Below are 19,423 nucleotides of genomic sequence, written 5' to 3'. Positions count from 1 at the left end.
AGGCACAACAAGATGGATTGCTTGCAGAACCTCAGCACGTCCCTATCTCAGAAAGATCTTGCAAACCTCTGATCAAATCTGGAAAGGGAAACAGCAGTGTTCATAAAGGTCTTTGCTGTTCTTGTGAAGTGATCTGGTTTATCGTGAAACCGATGGGTCAACATGTGACGGGTCTGTGTTGTATTTCTTATCACCATCGGCTTTCAGCCCAAAGTGCGTGACAGAGTCTTCTTGGATTGCCCTTAACTTATTGCTGCAGAAGAAATATTCATTTTCTTAACATGTGAGAACAGCGGGCTTTTTGTGAGCAACTTGCATTAGTATAGCGCCCTCAGTAGAATGCAAAATCCCAAGGTGCTTCACGCAGGAAGCAGTTCTCAAATGGGAGGGATATTTGGAGAGGTAGTTTTAAGCAGTATGTGAAAAGGAATAAGGAAATTCGGAGAAGGAATTCCAGAGTTTAGGTTAAATCTCCCCGAGGATGTGCAGGCTTGGTGGGTTAACTATGAGGAATGCAGGGTTACAGGTATAGGGTGGAGTGGGGAAGGTGGTGGGTCTGGGTGGGATGCCTTTTGGAGGGTCAGTCCCCATCCATGCCACCCCTGTTCTCCCCATCCATGCCACCCCCTGTTCTCCCCACCCATGCCACCCCCGTTCTCCCTACCCATGCCATCCCCTGTTCTCCCCACCCATGCCACCCCCTGTTCTCCCCATCCATGCCAACTCCGTTCTCAATGGGCTACATGGCCTGCTTCCACACGGTAGAGATTCTATGAAAAGCGCAGGCGCCATTGGAAGGGTGAATGGACTGGAAGATGCCGGAGGAGCACAGTGATCTGGGAGGGGTGAGGGTCAGAGGCGGTTAAAGTGAAAGTGGGAGAGGAGGAGCGGGGTCGGGGGGAGCGATGGTGTAAGGCCATTGGAGAGACTGGAACAGCAGGGTCAATGGGGAGTCTTGCTTCATACTGACTGCACTGGGTGAAGGAAGTGAAAATTTCACTTCTGCTCTGGAAACCACTTGGTGGCCAGCGAAACATCCTTAACCTCTTCCTGTCCATACCAGACAGTCTGGGCTGGCTGCCTGTATCCTTTACATAGAAGCAGGAAGAGGCCATTCGACCCTTCGAGCCTGCTCCCCCATTCAGTATGATCATGGCCGACAGGTCCCCTGTTGGTCCCACTTTCTCCCCATACCCTTTGACCCCTTTAGCGCTAAGAACGCAACATAACTCCTTCTTAAAAACATTCAATATTTTGGCCTCAACTGCCTTCTGTGGTAGAGAACCCCACAGGCTCCCCCACTCTCAGGTTGAAGACTTGTCTCCTCATCTCAGTCCTGTATCCTTAGACTGTGATCCAGCTGGTCCTGGGCTCCCCAGGTCATGGGGAACACCTTTGCTGTGTTTATCCTGTCTGGTCTCTGATAGAATTCGACAGGTTTCTATGAGATTCCCATCACTTCAATACTTCTAAACTTGCGCATCTTTGGTCTGTGGGAGGAAACCGGAGGAAACCCACGCAGAGAATGTGCAAACTCCACACAGACAGTCGCCCGAGGCTGGAATCGAACCGGGGTCCCTGGCCCGGTGCGGCAGCAGTGCTAAAACCCAATCCAGTCTCTTTTCATTCGTCAGTGCCACCATCCCAGGAAGCTGCCTGGGAAATCTGTGCTGCTCTCCGTCTATCGCCAAAACATTCTTCCTCAGATAAGGAGACCCAAACTGCACACAATACTCCAGGTGTGGTCTCACCAAGGCCCTGTCAGTGTGACTCCCGACCCTGCTCCTGTATTCGAATCCTCTCGCTATGAAGGCCAACACACCATTTCCCTCCTTCCCCACCTGCTGCACCTCCATTTTGACGTTGCGTGCTTACGTATCCAGTGATGGTTGTTGCCATGGAGATGAAATGCAGCCTTTATCGAGGGCAGCTCAGTTGCCTTGCGACCTCACTTCCTGTTGTGGCAAACTATTGCCATCCGATGACGGCCTCTCAGCCCATTTTGACCAGGCTGACTCTTCAATCAGTGTTGTCCCATTAAATTCAATGACCTTTGACTCTTCTCCCATAGCTAGAGGGATCATTTCTTTCTCATGAATATTTCCAAATTCCTTCCCAAAGTTACCACTGCATTTTCTTCTAACCATTAATGTATGAGTCCCAGCGGCTTGCTACAAAATCAACTGAGGTCCAAATCTTGGAACTCAGAATCCCTACAGTGTGGAAACAGGCCCTTCGGCCCAACAAGTCCACACCGACCCTCTCAGACCCATTCCCCTACCTTATTATTTTCCATTTACCCTTTAACCTACACATTCCTGGACACTATGGAGCAATTTAGCACGGCCAATTCACCCTAACCTGCACATCTTTGGATTGTGGGAGGAAACCGGAGGAAACCCACGCAGAGAATGTGCAAACTCCACACAGACGCTTGCCCGAGGTTGGAATCGAACCCGGGTCCCTGGTGCTGGGAGGCAGCAGTGCTAACCACTGAGCCACCTCCTAACAGCATTGTGGTTGTCTCTACTCCACAAAAACCTGGTCAGTTCAAGAAGGCAAACTACGGCCTTCTCTAGGGCAATTCGGGATGTGCAATAAGTGCTGGTGCCATCCGGCAATGCCCATCTCCCGGGCATAAACGAAAAGCTGAAGTGAGTGCCATCTGATTACTGACCCTCCTGCTAATGCAAACTATCACTCACTCAAAACCCCTCGTAATGTTGAATGCCTCGACTGAACCTTCCCTTCCTTAACCGTCTCTGCTCCAAACACAATCTCAGATTCCCCAGGCTCCCCATTCAATCCCAGAATTCCCTCCCTCAGGGCATTGTGGGTCAACCCACAGCACACGGACTCCAGCGGTTCACGAAGGCAGCTCACCCCCCCACCTTCTCAAGGGGACGGGCATACTTTTGTTCTGTGCCATTCCCGGTTTCCCCTTGATAATCCTAACTTCCACCCCCCACCCCACTCCCAAAACATGCATTGCCTGGAATATGACCTCGTGCTGTAGCTGAGGTCTAACCATTACCCAGTGCCAAAGCTAACTTCCTTCTTTGCCTCTGTCTCGATTTAGAGCATGCAGGGTTCACAGTTTATCAACTTGATTTTTCTCTAATTCACTTGGGGGACATGGGTCTCGCTGGCTGGGCCCAGCATTTAATGCCCGTCCCTAGTCGCCCCTTGAGAAGGTGGGGGGTGAGCTGCCTTCTTGAACCGCTGCAGTCCATGTGCTGTGGGTAGACCCACAGTGTCCTGAGGGAAGGAATTCCAGGACTTTGACCCAGCGACACTGAAGGAACGGTGATAGATTTCCAAGGCGGGATGGTGAGCGGCTCAGAGGGAATCTTGTAGGTGTTCCCATGTATCTGCTGCCCTTGCCCTTCTAGATGGAAGTGGCTATGGGATTGTGAAGGTGCTGCCTGAGGAGCTTTGGTGAATTTCTGCAGTGCATCTTGTAGATGGTACACCCTGCTGCTAACTGAGCGTCGGTGGGGGAGGGAGGGGTGAGGATCTTTGGTGAATTGCTGCAGTGCATCTTGTAGATGGTACACCCTGCTGCTAACTGAGCGTAGGTGGTGGAGGGAGGGGATGTTTGTGGGTGTGGTGCCAATCAAGCGGGGGCTGCTTTGTCCTGGATGGTGTCGAGTTTCTTGAGTGTTGTTGGAGCTGCCCCCATCCAGGGGCAAGTGGGGAGTATTCCCTCACCCCCCTGACTCGTGCCTTGTCGATCTGCAAGCCAGGATCTGAATAAAAACCGAAAGAACTGCAGACGCTGGAAATCAGAAACAGTAACAGAAAGGTGCTCAGCAGGTCTGGTAGCGTTTGTGGAGAGAAATCAGGGTTAACATTTCGGGTCAGGTGACCCTTCTTCAGAACAGTAGGAACCTGAAACGTTAACTCTGATTTCTCTCATCGATGTTGTCAGACCTGCTGAGCTTTTCGGCAATTTCTGTTTTTCTTTTGTTTAAAATCCCTTGTGACCGTACACCTGAGCTTCAAAGGTATCCCGTGAAACTAAAGCAGGGTGTGGAACTGCAGTTTCTTTTCTCTCGAGCTGATGTGTGATGTCGCCCGATCAGCTGATAGATCGTTTCCTATTCTCTCTCAGTCTGGAATCACCTCAGTAAACAAACAGGAAGATTTGGGTTTAGATTAGATTACTCACAGTGTGGAAACAGGCCATTCAGCCCAACAAGTCGACACCGATCCTCCAAAGAGCAACCCACCCAGATCCATTCCCCTACACCTAACACCACGGGCAATTTAGCATGGCCAATTCACCTAACCTGCACCTCTTTGGACTGTGGGAGGAAACCCACACAGACACGGGGAGAATGTGCAAACTCCACACAGACAGTCGCCCGAGGCGGGAATTGAACCCAGGTCTCTGGCGCTGTGAGGCAGCAGTGCTAACCACTGTGCCACCCACGTGCAGTGCTGCTCACTGCAGTTTCAAGCTTTATATCCCAGCCGGCACTGGGACACAGCACCCCTGAAACTCAGACACAGGCCGTTCGGCCTGACCGACCGGTGCTGTACGCTAACGTCTTGCAGACCATTCGGTCCATCGCGCTCGTGCTAGCTCTTGGGAAGAGCAATCCAATTCGTCTCCACTGCTCTGCCCCCCACCCTGCCCATGTCGTTGCATCTTTGCCCCCTTCGAGGGGTCTTGGCTTTTGAAAGTTGGATCTGCTCCCTCCACCCTTTCAGGTGAGATCACAGTAATCAGTTGCACTGAAATGAAGAGTCACCCTCTCTACATCTCAAGTCTCCCCCAGTCATCCCTCCATTCATTGCTCCTTTTGGAACCTATCTATTAAATGATCTTCAGCCCATCAATGCTTGCCCCATGTTTTTAGCAAGCTCCACATTCTCCTGAGCTAATGCCTTCTCGCAGAGCACTTTAGGGAACATCTCTGGGACACCCGCACCAATCAACCCCACCGCCCCGTAGCCGAATAATTCAACTCCCCCTCCCGCTCTGCCGAGGACATGCAGGTCCTGGGCCTCCTCCATCGCCGCTCCCTCACCACCTGACGCCTGGATATCTCTTCACCCCTGAAGTTCCCAGCCTCACTCCTGATGAAGGTCTTTTTCCCGAAACTTCAATTTTCCTGCTCCTCGGATGCTGCCTGACCTGTTGTGCTTTTCCAGCACCACTCTAATCTTGACTCTAATCTCCAGCATCTGCAGTACCCAGTTTCGCCTAATATCATCTTTACCAAAAAGCCGCTCTGACGTTCTGCTGCTCTGTAGCGAGGTGGGGGAGGAGAGCCACTTGCTGTCTACTGCCTCCCTTGTACCCTCCTGTCTCTTTCCATTCACCTTCCGGGGTGAACAGAGGGCCCATTGAGTCCCACCTGCTCCCTCTGTGCCCCAAGAGTGCACGAGCCGGTCATTGAACCCAACTCGCCTGACGTTGCCATTGTCATGTTGGCCAAGTATCCCATCAGCCACCTCTGGAGATGAATGGCTGGCCCTGGGAGTCGATCCAACACCAGTGACTGCCATTGGCTGGAGGCCCAATAACAGTCCCCGAGTCATGAATGGAGATGTTGTTCGATCAGAAGTGTAGGGAAGAAAGCAGAGCTTTCTGCTGGGCCAGGAAGTCAGCGTGCATTTTTAAAGAGTTTTCTTTTGTGATGGGATGTTTTTTGCATTTACCTCATGGAGATTTCGTGCTGAGAAATCACATCTGCGAGGAGCTGGGATGAATTTGCAGCCAAAGGTAGAGCTGGGCCGCTTCCCCCTTCATTAAAATCAGACAGTTCAAACCCCAGTCAGGATGTAAAAAGGCACAAAGTCCTGAAGGCCAAAGCTGTGCTATCAGGGGAACCAACAGCAGGATTGATCAGTAGGCCTTTCAAGTCTGATTCACCATTCAATAGAATCATGGCTGATTCTCTATTCCATCATTCGTTAAATTTACAACTGGTGAAGGCCCATTCAGCCTATCAACCCTGATCTATCCTTCGACAAGATCACAGCTTATCGTCTGCACCGTCCCCCATGAGCCTCCCTGTACACCACTGCAGTAGAGGAAGTCACAATCCTCTTGTGTAAAACCATCTCTCCTTGTCTAAGTACTGAATGTTTTGAGACTGGAACCCAGCCAGCAGGGACATTCTCTCTGTCAAGTCCCTTAAAAAATTTCTCACGTTTCAATTCCCCTGAACTCCAGTTCATCCATGTCCAGTTTCGTTGTTCCTCAAGGGGCAGTCCCAGTTTAATGGGCTGGTCAAGCAGTCACATTGAGACCAACAGGCCATTTAGTCCAACTGGTCCTTGCTGATCCAGCAAAGGGCATCCCACCCAGACCCATCCCCCTAGCCTGCATAACCCATGGCCAATCCACCCTAACCTGCACACTATGGATAAGTTAGTATGGCCAATCCACCCTAACCTACACATTCCTGCACACTATGCGTAATTTCCCATAGCCAATCCACCCTAACCTACACATTCCTGCACACTATGGGTAATTTCCCACAGCCAATCCACCCTAACCTACACATTCCTGCACACTATGGGTAATTTCCCATGGCCAATCCACCCTAACCTGCACAGTTTTGGATTGTGGGAAGAAACTAAAGCACCCAGAGGAAGCCCATGCAGACACGGGGAAAATGTGCAAACTCCACACAGTCACCCGAGGGTGGAATCGAACCCAGGACCCTAGCACCATGAGGCAGCAGTGCTAACCACCGTGCCGCCCCATTTATTTTAATACAGGCACTTAGTCATGACTAGCTAGACCCACATTTATTGCCCATCCCAGTTGCCCCTGGAGAAGGTGGGGGTGAGCTGCCTCCTTGAACCGCTGCAGTCCGTGTGCTGTGGGTAGACCCACAATGCCCTGAGGGAGGGAATCCCAGGATTCTGACCCAGCGACCCTGAAGGAATGGCGATATATTTCCAAGTCAGGATGGTTTGGAGGGGAACTTGAAGGTGATGGTGTTCCCAAATATCTGCTGCCCGTGTCCTTCTAGATGCCAGTGATCTTGGGTTTGGAGGAGAAAGTGAGGTCTGCAGATGCTGGAGATCAAAGTTGAAACTTTATTGCTGGAACAGCACAGCAGGTCAGGCAGCATCCAGGGAACAGGAGATTCGACGTTTCGGGCACAGGCCCTTCTTCAGGAATGACATTCCTGAAGAAGGGCCTGTGCCCGAAACGTCGAATCTCCTGTTCCCTGGATGCTGCCTGACCTGCTGTGCTGTTCCAGCAATAAAGTTTCAATCTTGGGTTTGGAAGCTCAGCAGGTCTGGCAGCATCTGTGGAGAGAAATCAGAGTTCACATTTCGGGTCCTGTGACCCTTCCTCAGTCATTTGACCTGAAATATTAACTCTGATTTCTCTCCCGATCTGCTGAGCTATTCCAGCAGTTTCTGTTTTTGTTTCTGATTGACAGCATCTGCTGTTCTTCTGATTTTTATTGGGTTTGGAAGGTGCTGTCTGAGGATCTTTGATGAATTTCTGCAGCGCATCTTGCCGATGGTACACCCTGCTGCTGCTGAGTGGTGGAGGGAGGGGACGTTTGTGGGTGTGGTACCAACCAAGCGGGGGGCTGCTTTGTCCTGGATGGTGTCGAGCTCCTTGAGTGTTGTTGGAGCTGCCCCCATCCAGGGGCAAGTGGGGAGTATTCCCTCACACTCCTGACTTGTGCCTGGTTGATGGTGGACAGGCTTGGGGGGAGTCAGGAGGGGAGTTACTCGCTCCCGGCCTCTGACCTGTTCTTGTAGCCATTGTGTTTCCATGGTGAGTCCAGTTGAGTTTTCTGGTCACTGGTAACCCCCAGCATGATGATAGTGGGGATTCAATGGGGCAATAATTTAGATAGTCTCTTAGTAGGGAGATCATAGCCTGGAACTTGTGTGGTGTAAATATTACATACAGTTACTAAGTTGTAATAAATGTTACCTTGTCAACGAAGATTAGAGCTTCTTTAGAGATTGTTTCATTGGTCATCTTTTATGGCAACCCAGTTGAAAGCCTCAGTAGTAACGCTTGAGTAGCACATTGGCTCAGTGGTTAGCACTGCTGCCTCAATGCGCCAGGGTCCCAGGTTCGATTCCAGTCTCGGGCGACTGTCTGTGTGGAGCTTGTACATTCTCTCCGTGTCTGCGTGGGTTTCCTCCCACAGTCCAAAGATGGATTGGCCATGGGGAATGCAGGGTTACAGGGATAGGTGGGTGTGAATGGGGTCCTGTTCAGAGGAGTGGCGTAGACTCAATGGGCTGAGTGGCCTGCTCTCATGCTGTTGGGATTCTACCGGACCAGGATTGGTGGCAGCTCTCCGGGAACATACCCAAGCATCATTAGAGACAAAACAGACTCCGAAAAATAAGTAAATATCTGACATTCCCAAATCTCAGCGAAGGGCTGTGTGACGTGCTCCCGTAAACTGCAGTCTGGATGAATCAGATATCAGTCCACCCTGCGTCAGAAGGTCATAGATTTGAGCCCGAGGGGCTTGGGTGGAGAATAGGTTGGTTGTTGCCCCGGTGCTGAACCGAGGGAGTGCTGCAGTGCCGGGGGCGCTCTGACTGCTGCCTCGTGCATACGGAACTGTTTAAGGGAAGTGCTGGCCAGAACAGCACAGGAACAGGCCCTTCAGCCCATCATGTCTGTGCTGACCATGATGCCATTCTAAACTCATCCCACCTGCCTGCACATGGTCCGTATCCCTCTATTCCCTGCCTGTTCATGTTTCTGTCTAAAGGCCTGTTCAATATTGCCTTGTCTCTGCTTCTATCACCTCCCCCAGCTGCGCGTTCCAGACCACCTCCCGGCCCCTTGTAAACCTCGCACACCTCCTTTTAAACTGCGCCCCCCCTCCTCACCCTTTTAACCTATGCCAGCTAGAACATGACATGTTCACTCTGGGAGAGACTATCCACGCCTCTCGGAATTTTACATCAAGTCACCCACTCAGCCTCTGACGCTCTAGTGAAAACAATCCAAGTTTGTCCAACCTCTCTTTATCACTTAACCAATCAACGTGCTGCCTCACAGCACCAGGGACCCGGGTTCGATTCCACCCTCGGGTGACCGTCTGTGTGGAGTTTGCACGTTCTCCCTGTGTCTGCGTGGGATTCCTCCGGGTGCTCCAGTTTCCTCCCACAGTCCAAAGATGTGCAGCTTAGGGTGGATTGGTTATGCTACATTGCCCATAGTGTCCAAGGATATGTAGGTTAGGTGCATTAGTCAGGGGTAAATGTAGAGTAATAGGGTAGGGGAACATGTCTGGGTGGGATACTGTTTGGAGGGTCAGTGTGGACTTGTTGGGCCAAATGGCCTGTTTCCACACTGTAGGGATTCTATGATTAATAAAAAAAACAGGATCCAAATGTCAGGCCGTTGTCCCATTGTGTTTTGCCAAGAACATAGAACATTCCTGCACAGTACAGGCCCTTCGGCCCTCGATGTTGCGCCGACCTGTGGCACCAATCTGAAGCCCATCTAACCACACTATTCCATCCTCGTCCGTATGCATATCCAATGACCATGCAGAATCAGAATCTATATCTCCTTGATCCCAATCCATTGCAGAGTTTAGTCAGTCAGTTTTAAAGCTCGTTGGTATCCCATCAGGCTGTTGGACGCGTTGGGTTATTTTTACTGCATTAGAAACAGAGAAATGTGAGTTTTGTTTTTATGGGAACGTGACATATGCTCAGGAACTGTAACCTGAATCTGCAAACACAGTTGCCCAGTACGATACAAAGCTGGTGAACTTCAGTGGAACGGTATCTTGTATTGTAGGGAGTTGACTCCCTTTTTATCTGCTTGCTTACTGACGCACTTCACACGGCCTCTCAAACAAGTCACAGCTGAGATCTCCCTCTCCTGCTTTCCCTGTCTCGCCCCATTGACAGGCCTAGGTGCTGCCGGCTGTTATAACCTTCTCCCTCCCCCACCGTTCTCTGTTGCAGGAAGTCTCGCCATGAGTATCAGAGCTCCCAGGGCAGCAAGGCCATCCAGAGGCAGTGCAGGCGAAGAATGACCTGCCCCAGTCCAGCCGAGATCAGCAAGGCGAAGGCCATCATGTCCATGCCTCAGCTCAGCAAGGCTCTCAGCCTGGACGAACTCATTCTGAAATGTGTCCAGTCCTTTGGTAAGTAAGAGACCTCTTTCAGAGGCTGATCTTAAAGAGAGATCAGTTTTGTGGGTGGGAGTGTGTGTGTGTGTCAGTGTGTGTCTGTCTACGTGTGTGTGTGTTTCTGTGTCTGTCTCTGTGTGTATGTATGTCTGTGTGCATGTATGTGTCTCTGTGTGTATCTCTGTGTGTGTCTGTGTGTATGTGTCTGTCACTGTGTGTGTCTGTGTGCATGTATCCGTCTGTGTGTGTATCTATATTTGTGTATGTGCCTGTCTCTGTGTGTGTCTGTGTGCGTCTGTGTGTGTATCTGTGTGTGTGTGTGTATCTGTGCTTGTGTATGTGAGCGTGTGTCTGTGAGCATATGTACGTGTTTGTGAGTATGTGTGTATGTGTTATATGTGTGTGTATATGAAATTGTCTGTATACATGTATGTATGACATGTATGTATATGCGCGTGTGCACGTGTACGAGGCTGGGTGTATGTATATACATGAGTTTTAGGTTTGTGTGTATGAGGCTGAGTGTATATATGTGTGTGCATATACATGAGTATATATGTGTGTGTGTATGTATATACTTGAGTGTGTACGTATACATGTGAGTATACATGTGTGTGTATGTGTACACATGAATATTTATGTGTGTATGTATGCATGTGAGTATTTATGTGTGTATGTATGCATGTGAGTATTTATGTGTGTATGTATACATATGAGTATACATGCGTTGTATGTATTCATGTGAGTATACATGTGTGTGTATGTATACACGAGTATTTATGTGCGTATGTATACACATGAGTATTTATGTGAGCATGTATACATGTGAGTATACATGTGTGTATGTATACACATGAGGATATATGTGTGTATGTATACATGTGAGTATACATGTGTGTGTATGTATACACATGAGTATTTATGTGTGCATGTATACACATGAGTATTTATGTGTGTATGTATACATGTGAGTATACATGCATGTGTATGTATACACGAGTATTTATGTGTGTATGTATACATGAGTATACATGCGTGTGTATGTATACATATGAGTATTTATGTGTGCATGTATACATGTCAGTATACATGTGTGTGTATGTATACACATGAGTATTTATGTGTGTGTATACATGTGAGTATACACATGTGTGTATGTATACACATGAGTATACATGTGTGTATGTATACGTATGAGTATACATGCGTGTGTATGTGTACACATGAGTATTTATGTGTGTATGTATACATGTGAGTATACATGTGTGTGTATGTATACACGAGTATACATGTGTGTATGTATACATGTGTGTATACATGTGTATGTGTACACGTGAGTATACATGTGTGTATGTATACATGTGAGTATACATGTGTGTTTGTATACACATGAGTATTTATGTGTGTATGTATACATGTGAGTATACATGTGTGTGTATGTATACACATGAGTATACATGTGTGTATGTATATGTGTGTGTATACATGTGTGGGTATGTATACGTGTGCATATACATGTGTGTGTATGTATACATGTGAGTATACATGTGTGTATGTATACATGTGAGTATACATGTGTGTATGTACGCATGTGAGTATACGTGTGTGTATGTATACATGAGTATACATGTGTGTGTATGTATACACATGAGTATTTATGCGTGTATGTATACATGTGAGTATACATGTGAGTATACATGTGTGTGTGTGTATGAGGTTGTAAAACATAATTGTGCATTGCTCAGAAATGGAGCTGGATCTATGTGTCAGAGCTGTGGCTACCTGGAGAGGGGGGAGAGAAAAGCAGTGGATTACATTTACAGTGAGAATGCAGCTCAAAGCTTTCATGTATGACCAATTTTTAACAGAAGCTTTTAAACTGGTCCGCTACTGGGCACACTTTACAAATTAGCATTCTTGCAGACTGGGACCAGAGGCTGCAGGGTTGTATAAAGTTGAAAGGCTGCAGTGTAGAGGTCCTTCAGTTTCCCATTCGCCAATGGAGCTAGGCCCTGCAAGGCTGTAACAGCTCAGGTAACAGAGAGGTGCATACGGTCAATCTTGGTGTTCTGCAGTGACAGTGGGTTAACAGAGCTGGCGGACGTTTGCAGTTTGAGTCAGTTTCTCGTGAGGATTGTGCATTTTCTCAGGACTTTCAAACCCTGGGTTATTTCCCAAGATCACTGGAGTTTTATTTTCATATGCAATCCATTGTCTGATACGTAACAACGAATGTTTTGTTGAGGATCAGTGTGGAAGGCATGGTTTCAAATTAACTCATTTCTTTTAGTGACCCATTTTCCAAGTGGCATCATTTTAGCAAAATAAACCAACATTAGCTTTCTCTTTCTTGTATTTTAGAACACCTTAATTTAGATTCCCTATGGGAACAGGCCCTTCAGCCCAACAAGTCCACACTGACCCTCTGAAGGGTTACCCACCCAGACCCATTCCCCCTCACTAATGCATCTCTATGGGGTAATTTAGCATGGCTAACTCACCCGACCCGCACATCTTTGGACTGTGGGAGGAAACCCGCACAGACACGGGGAGATTGTGTAAACTCCACACAGACAGTCGCCCGAGGCAGGAATCGAACCCAGGACCCTGGCGCTGTGAGGCAGCAGTGCTAACCACTGAGCCACCGTGCCTCCTAAGATCATTTTTCTCAGTCAAGTTGTTGCTGATGCCTTGGCAGAAGCTTACAATGGGGAGGTGAGACTAGAAGGTAATATGAAGAGAGACACATTCAGGTGACAAGCATTCAAATCCCACCTTGGCTGTGGTTGTAATTTGAAATTCAATTCATAAATCTGGAATCGGAAGGCTAGTCTTATTAGTGATGATCCCAAAACTATCATTCTTTTGTTGTTGAACCCCCATGTGGTTCACTAATGCCCATCAGGGAGTGTATTCTGCCATCCTTACCCCGGCCTGGCCTACACGTGACTCCAGACCCACAGCGCTGCGGCTGACTCGTAGCTGCCCTCTGAACAAGCCAGTTTGAGGGCAGTTACGGAGGGGTAACGAATCCTGGCCTTGTCAGTAGCTGCAGAAGAATGAAGAAGTCGAGATTTTATTGGGTTTACTGAAGGACCAGCTCTTCAGATTGCAAGTCTCTGTTGCATTGCAAGAGGTCCACTGCTTTTCATCATTTATACAAATATAAGAGGTATGGTTAGGAGGTTTATAGATGACACCACAATAAGGTAGTGTAGAGACAGTAAAGAAGGTTATCTCATGGTACAGTGGGACCTTAATCAAAAGGGCCCAGGAGAGGCAGATGGAGTTAAATTTAGATAAATGTGAGGTGTTACATTTTGGAAAGGCAAACCAGGGCAGGATTTATGTACTTAATGGTAAGGTCCTGGGAAGTGTTGCGGAACAAAGAGACCTTGGAGTGCAGGTTCAGTTCCTTGGAAGTGGAGTCTCAGGTAGACAGGGTGGTGAAGGAGGTGTTTGGTATGCTTGCCTTTATTGGTCAGTGCATTGAGTACAGGAGTTGGGAGGTCATGTTGCAGACATGTACAGGACATTAGTCAGGCCACTTTTGGAATATTGTGTGCAATTCTGGTCTCCTTTCTATCGGAGAGATGTTTGTAACTTGAAACGGTGTAGTAAAACTTTACGAGGGTGTTGCCAGGATTGAAGGGTTTGAGCTGCAGGGAGAGGCTGAACAGGCTGAGGCTGTATTCCCTGGAGTCTAAGAGGCTGAGGGGTGACCTTATAGAGGTTTACAAAATTATGAGGGGCATGGATAGGGTAAATAGACAAAGTCTTTTCCCTGGGGTCGGGGAGTACAGATCTAGAGAACACAGATTTAAGGTGAGAGGGGAAAGATTTAAAAAGGATCTGAAGGGGAACTTTTTCACCCAGAGGGTGGTCCGTGTGTGGAATGAGCTGCCAGAGAAAGTGGTGGAGGCTGGTACAATTACAACATTTAAAAGGCATCTGGATTGGTATTTGAATGGGAAGAGTTCAGAGGGATGTGGGTCAAGTGCTGGCAGGTGGGACTAGGTCAGATTGGGAGCTAGATCAGGTCAGCACAGATGAGTCAGACTGAATGGCCTGTTTCCGTGCTGTATGACTCTATGACCCTAAGAGGTTTATGGAGATTACTCCTTTTTATTCCATCTAATCAATGCTCTTTCTCCTCCTTTCTCCCTCTCTTTCTCCCTCTGTGACCTGCAAATGGGTCTAAATCTGCCTTGTGGCCTCTAGTAGGGCCTAAGGTGGATGTTGGAGGTGACTCCTATTCCTCTCCCTCGTATGTGTTTACCTCTCGGCCTAGCTCAGTGCATCCCTGGCAGCACGACTGAGCTGCCTAGCTCCCTCAGCCATTTGTGGGACTGAGCTTCCTGCACAATCTCCAATTGCCGGGCCCAACTTATAACGTTGTCCACCTTCTCCCCCTGCCTCAGCTCCTCTGCTGCTGCCGATCCATGGCTAGAGACTGAGGTAACTGCAGGTGCTGGAACTAGAGGTGGACAGGCAGGAGGCTGGAAGAACACAGCAGGCCGGGCAGCATCAGGAGGTGGAGAGGTCAACTCTCCTTCAGGAACCCTCAGCCGTGGCTTTGTTGACCACATTCGCTCACTCCTTAAACTCGATCTTTCTTTTAGCCCTTTTCCATGTAGTTTCAGCTCCTCATTAGGTTTTAGATTAGATTAGATTCCCTACAGTGTGGAAACAGGCCCTTCGGCCCAACCAGTCCACACTGACCCTCCGAAAAGTAACCCACCCAGACCCAGTTCCCTCTGACTAATGCACCTAACACTATGGGCGATTTAACATGGCCAATTCACCTGACCTGCACGTCTTTGGACTGTGGGAGGAAATCGGAGCACCCGGAGGAAACCCACGCAGACACAGGGAGATTGTACAAACTCCACACAGACAGTCGCCCGAGGCTGGAATCGAACGTGGGACCCTGGTGCTGTGAGGCAGTAGTGCTAATCACTGAGCCACCGTGTCGCAAAATTGTTTTTCTCATCGTTCACAGGCTAAGCCAAACGTGCCCCTGCTGAGATTGGCTGTCCCGATGATGTGAAATTATAAAGGGGAGCAGTCCAACGATGGGGCCTGAAGATTTCAAGTGATGGGGGCTGGGATTATTTTCTTGAGCAGCTTGTTCCATTGTGGGATTGTCTATAGGTAGAGAGGTTGCTGAGAGACTGTCTGGAAGCGCGTGGTTTGTGTAAGCAGCTACCTCATGATTTTGTCATTGACAGAAAATACCAGGTCCCTGTTCCTGTCAATCCCCAAAGCTGACTTCAATCCAACCCTCCAACCTGGTCACCACCCACGTCAGGTTTCAGTGGGACTCGGGTTGGAGAGTTGGATTGAAGTCAGTTTTGGGAACTTCATCGAACACCCTCAGTCAATTGATCTCCCTTTTGCTACAGTTATACCCATTGATCAAGGATGTACCACTGGTATATCACCCACTCTCCGCCCTGAGTTGGAAATCAGTGTTCCTTCAGTGTCGCTGGGTCAAAGTTCCCTCCCTCAGGGCATTGTGGGTCAAGCCACAGCACATGGACTGCAGCGGTTCAAGAAGGCAGCTCACCCCCACCTTCTCAAGGGGCAACTAGGGGCAGGGCAATAAGTTGAAAAATGTGGTGCTGGAAGAACACGGCACGGTGGCACAGTGGTTAGCACTGCTGCCTCACAGCGCCAGAGACCCGGGTTCAATTCCCGCCTCAGGCGACTGACTGTGTGGAGTCTGCACATTCTCCCCGTGTCTGCGTGGGTTTCCTCCGGGTGCTCCGGTTTCCTCCCACAGTCCAAAGATGTGCAGGGCCAGGTGAATTGGCCATGCTAAATTGCCCGTAGTGTTAGGTAAGGGGTAAATGTAGGGGTATGGGTGGGTTTCGCTTCGGCGGGTCGGTGTGGACTTGTTGGGCCGAAGGGCCTGTTTCCACACTGTAATGTAATCTAATCTAATCTAAAACACAGCAGGCCAGGCAGCATCCGAGGAGCAGGAGAATCGACGTTCCGGGCATAAGCCCTTCTTCAGGAATGAGGCTGGTGTCTCTATGACCTGGGTCCTGATCACTCAAACAGAGCCTTGGTGTGTTTGTAGCGAATGCACCGATCAGCCAAGGTTACTTCAGCCTGAGATGTTGGAGATTTCCAGGAACGTCCTTCAGTAACGACGGCTAACAGACGTGCGTTTCCTGAGAGATTGACATTCTGACAAACAGGGCGCTGCTGAGTTCGCTCCTAACAATGGTGAAGCAATGGAGTCAACCCACCCCTCCGCCACCCCTCCCCCCCCCCACCCCCTTCAGTCTTCTGTAAAGAATCAGAGAACCAAGGGCCCACAATGTTTTCACTCCCTCCTTCCACCTGCTCCCACTTCCCCCTGGAGTTTCTTCCCCCCCCCCCTTCCTGAAAACCGACAAATGTAAATATTTAGCCAATATTTAACACTAAACCTGCTCGTGCCTTCCTCTCAGGGTGGTTGGGAGAGTGTTAGATTGAAAGGGTTCTGGGCCTCAGCAGTTTCGGTGGGGGCGACTGGGCGAGTTGCTCTTTATCAAACCCTTCACGGTTTTGCCAGTTCCAGTGAAAGGACATAGTCACAAGAGGCTCGTTCTCTTTGTCTCTCTCCTCAGAGGCCAGATAACTTGAGCTGCCATTTCCAGCACCCGCGCGATTTTGGCCAAGGTTAACGTGGGGCCGATTTGGGCACAGCAAGCCCCCACAGAGCAGCAAGGTTGTAATGACTGGATACCTCAGCAACACTGATCGGGAGATGAATACTGTCTGGGATAGTGGGCTCTGGGAGGGTGGACTAGGCCACCAGATGACTTAGGGACAACTCTTCTCCCCAATTAGACATCGCCTAGTAGGGGAGAGGAATGGGCTGACCAACTGGGGCAAAAGTCTCTTGCTGAGCTGTTGACCTCGAAGAGAAAAAGGATTATTTACTCCAATCTGCGGAATCCTTTCCCACAGAGGGCTGTCGAGGCTGGGTCCTTCAGTGTATTCAAGGCTGAGGTAGAGAGGTTTTTCACCAGTGAAGGGATCAAGGAGAAGGGTGGGGAGTGGAGCTGAAGATTATCCATCAGCCACGCACAGCAGAGCGGAGTCAATGGGCTGAATGGTCTACTTCTGCTGCTACATCTTGTAGAATGAAATGGCGTGTGCCCTTTAAGGTGACGCTAAACAGGTGAATGACGGAGGTGGGGGGAAGATAGGTTAGGTGGGCTGGATGAGGAAGCGTGGGAAGAGGCTGGTGTACAACTCAGAGATCAATGGGGCTGAATGGCCTGTTTCTGTGCTGCGGAACCATTTTGGCCAACCTCTACTTGACCAACTCTTCCTCTCTTGCCAGATACTGAAGGGTGCCTGCGCTGTAGCAGCGAAACAGTCAACGTCACACTCATGATGCACAGTTGGATCATCCCATCGTCGGAATTCGCTCAGAAGCTCCTGCTGCTATATCCTTTTATGGTCAGAGGTTCCCATTGGAAAGGCTGCAAAAATATTCCATTGCGTTAAGAATTGGAGAATTGGGGGGTGGGGGGATGGTGGAGGAGTGAATCTTTGGAATTCTCTATCCCAGAGAGCCATGGATGCTCAGTCAGTGAGTATATTCAAGGCAGAGATTGTTGGATTTTGAGATGTTTAAGATATCAAGGGAAAATGGAGGGATGTGGTGCTATGATCTGCATGGCCTACTCCTGTGTCCTACATTTTAACAGAGGGAGGCACATGAGTGAGTTTCCCTTGAGAGCAGATGAAGGATTTGACTGGAACACATAATTCTTTGAAATTTGTTATTGAAGCACATTATTAAACTGGAGAGAGTTCAGAAAAGATTTAGATTAGATTACTTTTTTTTAAAGATTAGATTACTTACAGTGTGGAAACAGGCCCTTCGGCCCAACTACTAGAGTAGTCCACCCAGACCCATTTCCCTCTGACTAATGCACCTAACACTACGGGCAATTTAGCACAGCCAATTCACCCTGACCTGTACATCTTTGGACTGTGGGAGGAAACCGGAGCACCCGGAGGAAACCCACGCAGACACGGGGAGAATGTGCAAACTCCACACAGGCAGATGCCTGAGGCGGGAATTGAAGCCGGGCCTCTGGCGCTGTGAGGCAGCAGTGCTAACCACTGAGCCACCGTGCTGCCCACTTACCAGGATGTCGTCAGGAATGGAAGGTTTGAGTTATAGCAAGAGGCTGAATAGGCTGGGATGTTTTCTCACTGGAGTGAAGGGTGACCTCATAGAGGTTTATAAAATCCTGAGGGATTATAGATAAGGTGGGTGTCTTTTCTGTAGGGTGGGGGATTTTGGGACAAGGGGCATATTTTTAAGGTGAGAGGAGAGAAATTTTAAAAAGACATGAGGGGCAACCTTTTTACCCAGAGCGTGGTTGGTGTGCGGAATGAACTTCCAGAGAAAGTGGGTATGACATTTCAAAGACTTTTAGATAAGTAAATGAATAGGAAATGTTTGGAGGCACATGAGCCAGGAGCAGGCAGGTGGGACTAGTTTAGTGTGGGAGTATGGTCAGCATGGACTGGTTAGACCAAAGGGTCTATTTCCATGCTGTATAACTATGATTCAATTATTTCCATTGACGGGGAACCCAGAACATTAGACTCCCTACAGTGGCCCAATAAGTCCACACTGACCCTTCGAAGAGTAACCCACCCAGACCCATTCCCTTACATTTACACCTGACTAATGCACCTAACACTATGGGCAATTTAGCACGGCCAATTCACCCTGACCTGCACATCTTTGGACTGGGGGAAGGAAACCCACGCATAGAATATGCAAACTCCACACAGGCAGTCACCTGAGGTGGGAATTGAACCCAGGTCCCTGGCGCTGTGAGGCAGCACTGCTAACCACTGAGCCACCGTGCCGCTCCAAGCTGGCATTAGAATTACGGCTCAGTAAGTCAGGGATGATGATGGGTGAGATCTAGAACTCAGAAAATTGCTGTGACCCAGAGGATCAGTGAGACATTTGCAAAGCGTTATCCTTTGCAATCCCTGCAGAGACTGATAGTCCTTGGGACGAGATACGCACTTGCCAGCAATCAATGCACGTTAATCGCAGGACAGGAGCTCACTTTCTGACATTTACACTGTAACAATAATGACAAAACATTACTCACTGAGCAGCGATTCCAGTAAACTGCAGCAAAGGTGTTTCCCCCTCTGGCCTTGTGAACTTTGTAATGCAACCAAAAAAAAAACCCCCACGACATGTTACTAGACAGTAGAGCTGAAAATGTGTTGCTGGAAAAGCGCAGCAGGTCAGGCAGCATCCAGGGAACAGGAGA

At 49.0% G+C, this 19,423-nt stretch overlaps 1 protein-coding gene across 3 annotated transcripts in view; it reads left to right on the top strand.

Annotated features, from left to right (window-relative positions):
• Window positions 1-19,423, top strand: part of rasgrp4 (RAS guanyl releasing protein 4) — a 95,991-nt gene that overhangs the window by 21,133 nt on the left and 55,435 nt on the right. For 2 of the 3 annotated variants that reach the window (XM_043680983.1, XM_043680982.1), the window contains exons 2-3: window positions 9,940-10,121; window positions 17,449-17,554. In XM_043680983.1, coding sequence (XP_043536918.1) covers window positions 9,940-10,121; window positions 17,449-17,554 — 288 coding nt within the window. Of the gene's footprint in view, window positions 1-9,574; window positions 9,647-9,939; window positions 10,122-17,448; window positions 17,555-19,423 lie in introns of those variants that run through there. The other variant, XM_043680984.1, reaches the window with a different exon arrangement.

Source organism: Chiloscyllium plagiosum, chromosome 41, assembly GCF_004010195.1.
Source record: "Chiloscyllium plagiosum isolate BGI_BamShark_2017 chromosome 41, ASM401019v2, whole genome shotgun sequence".
Classification (NCBI taxonomy): Eukaryota; Metazoa; Chordata; class Chondrichthyes; order Orectolobiformes; family Hemiscylliidae; genus Chiloscyllium; species Chiloscyllium plagiosum.
Note: the sequence above shows the minus strand (reverse complement) of the source record. Positions and strands in the feature narration are given on the sequence as shown.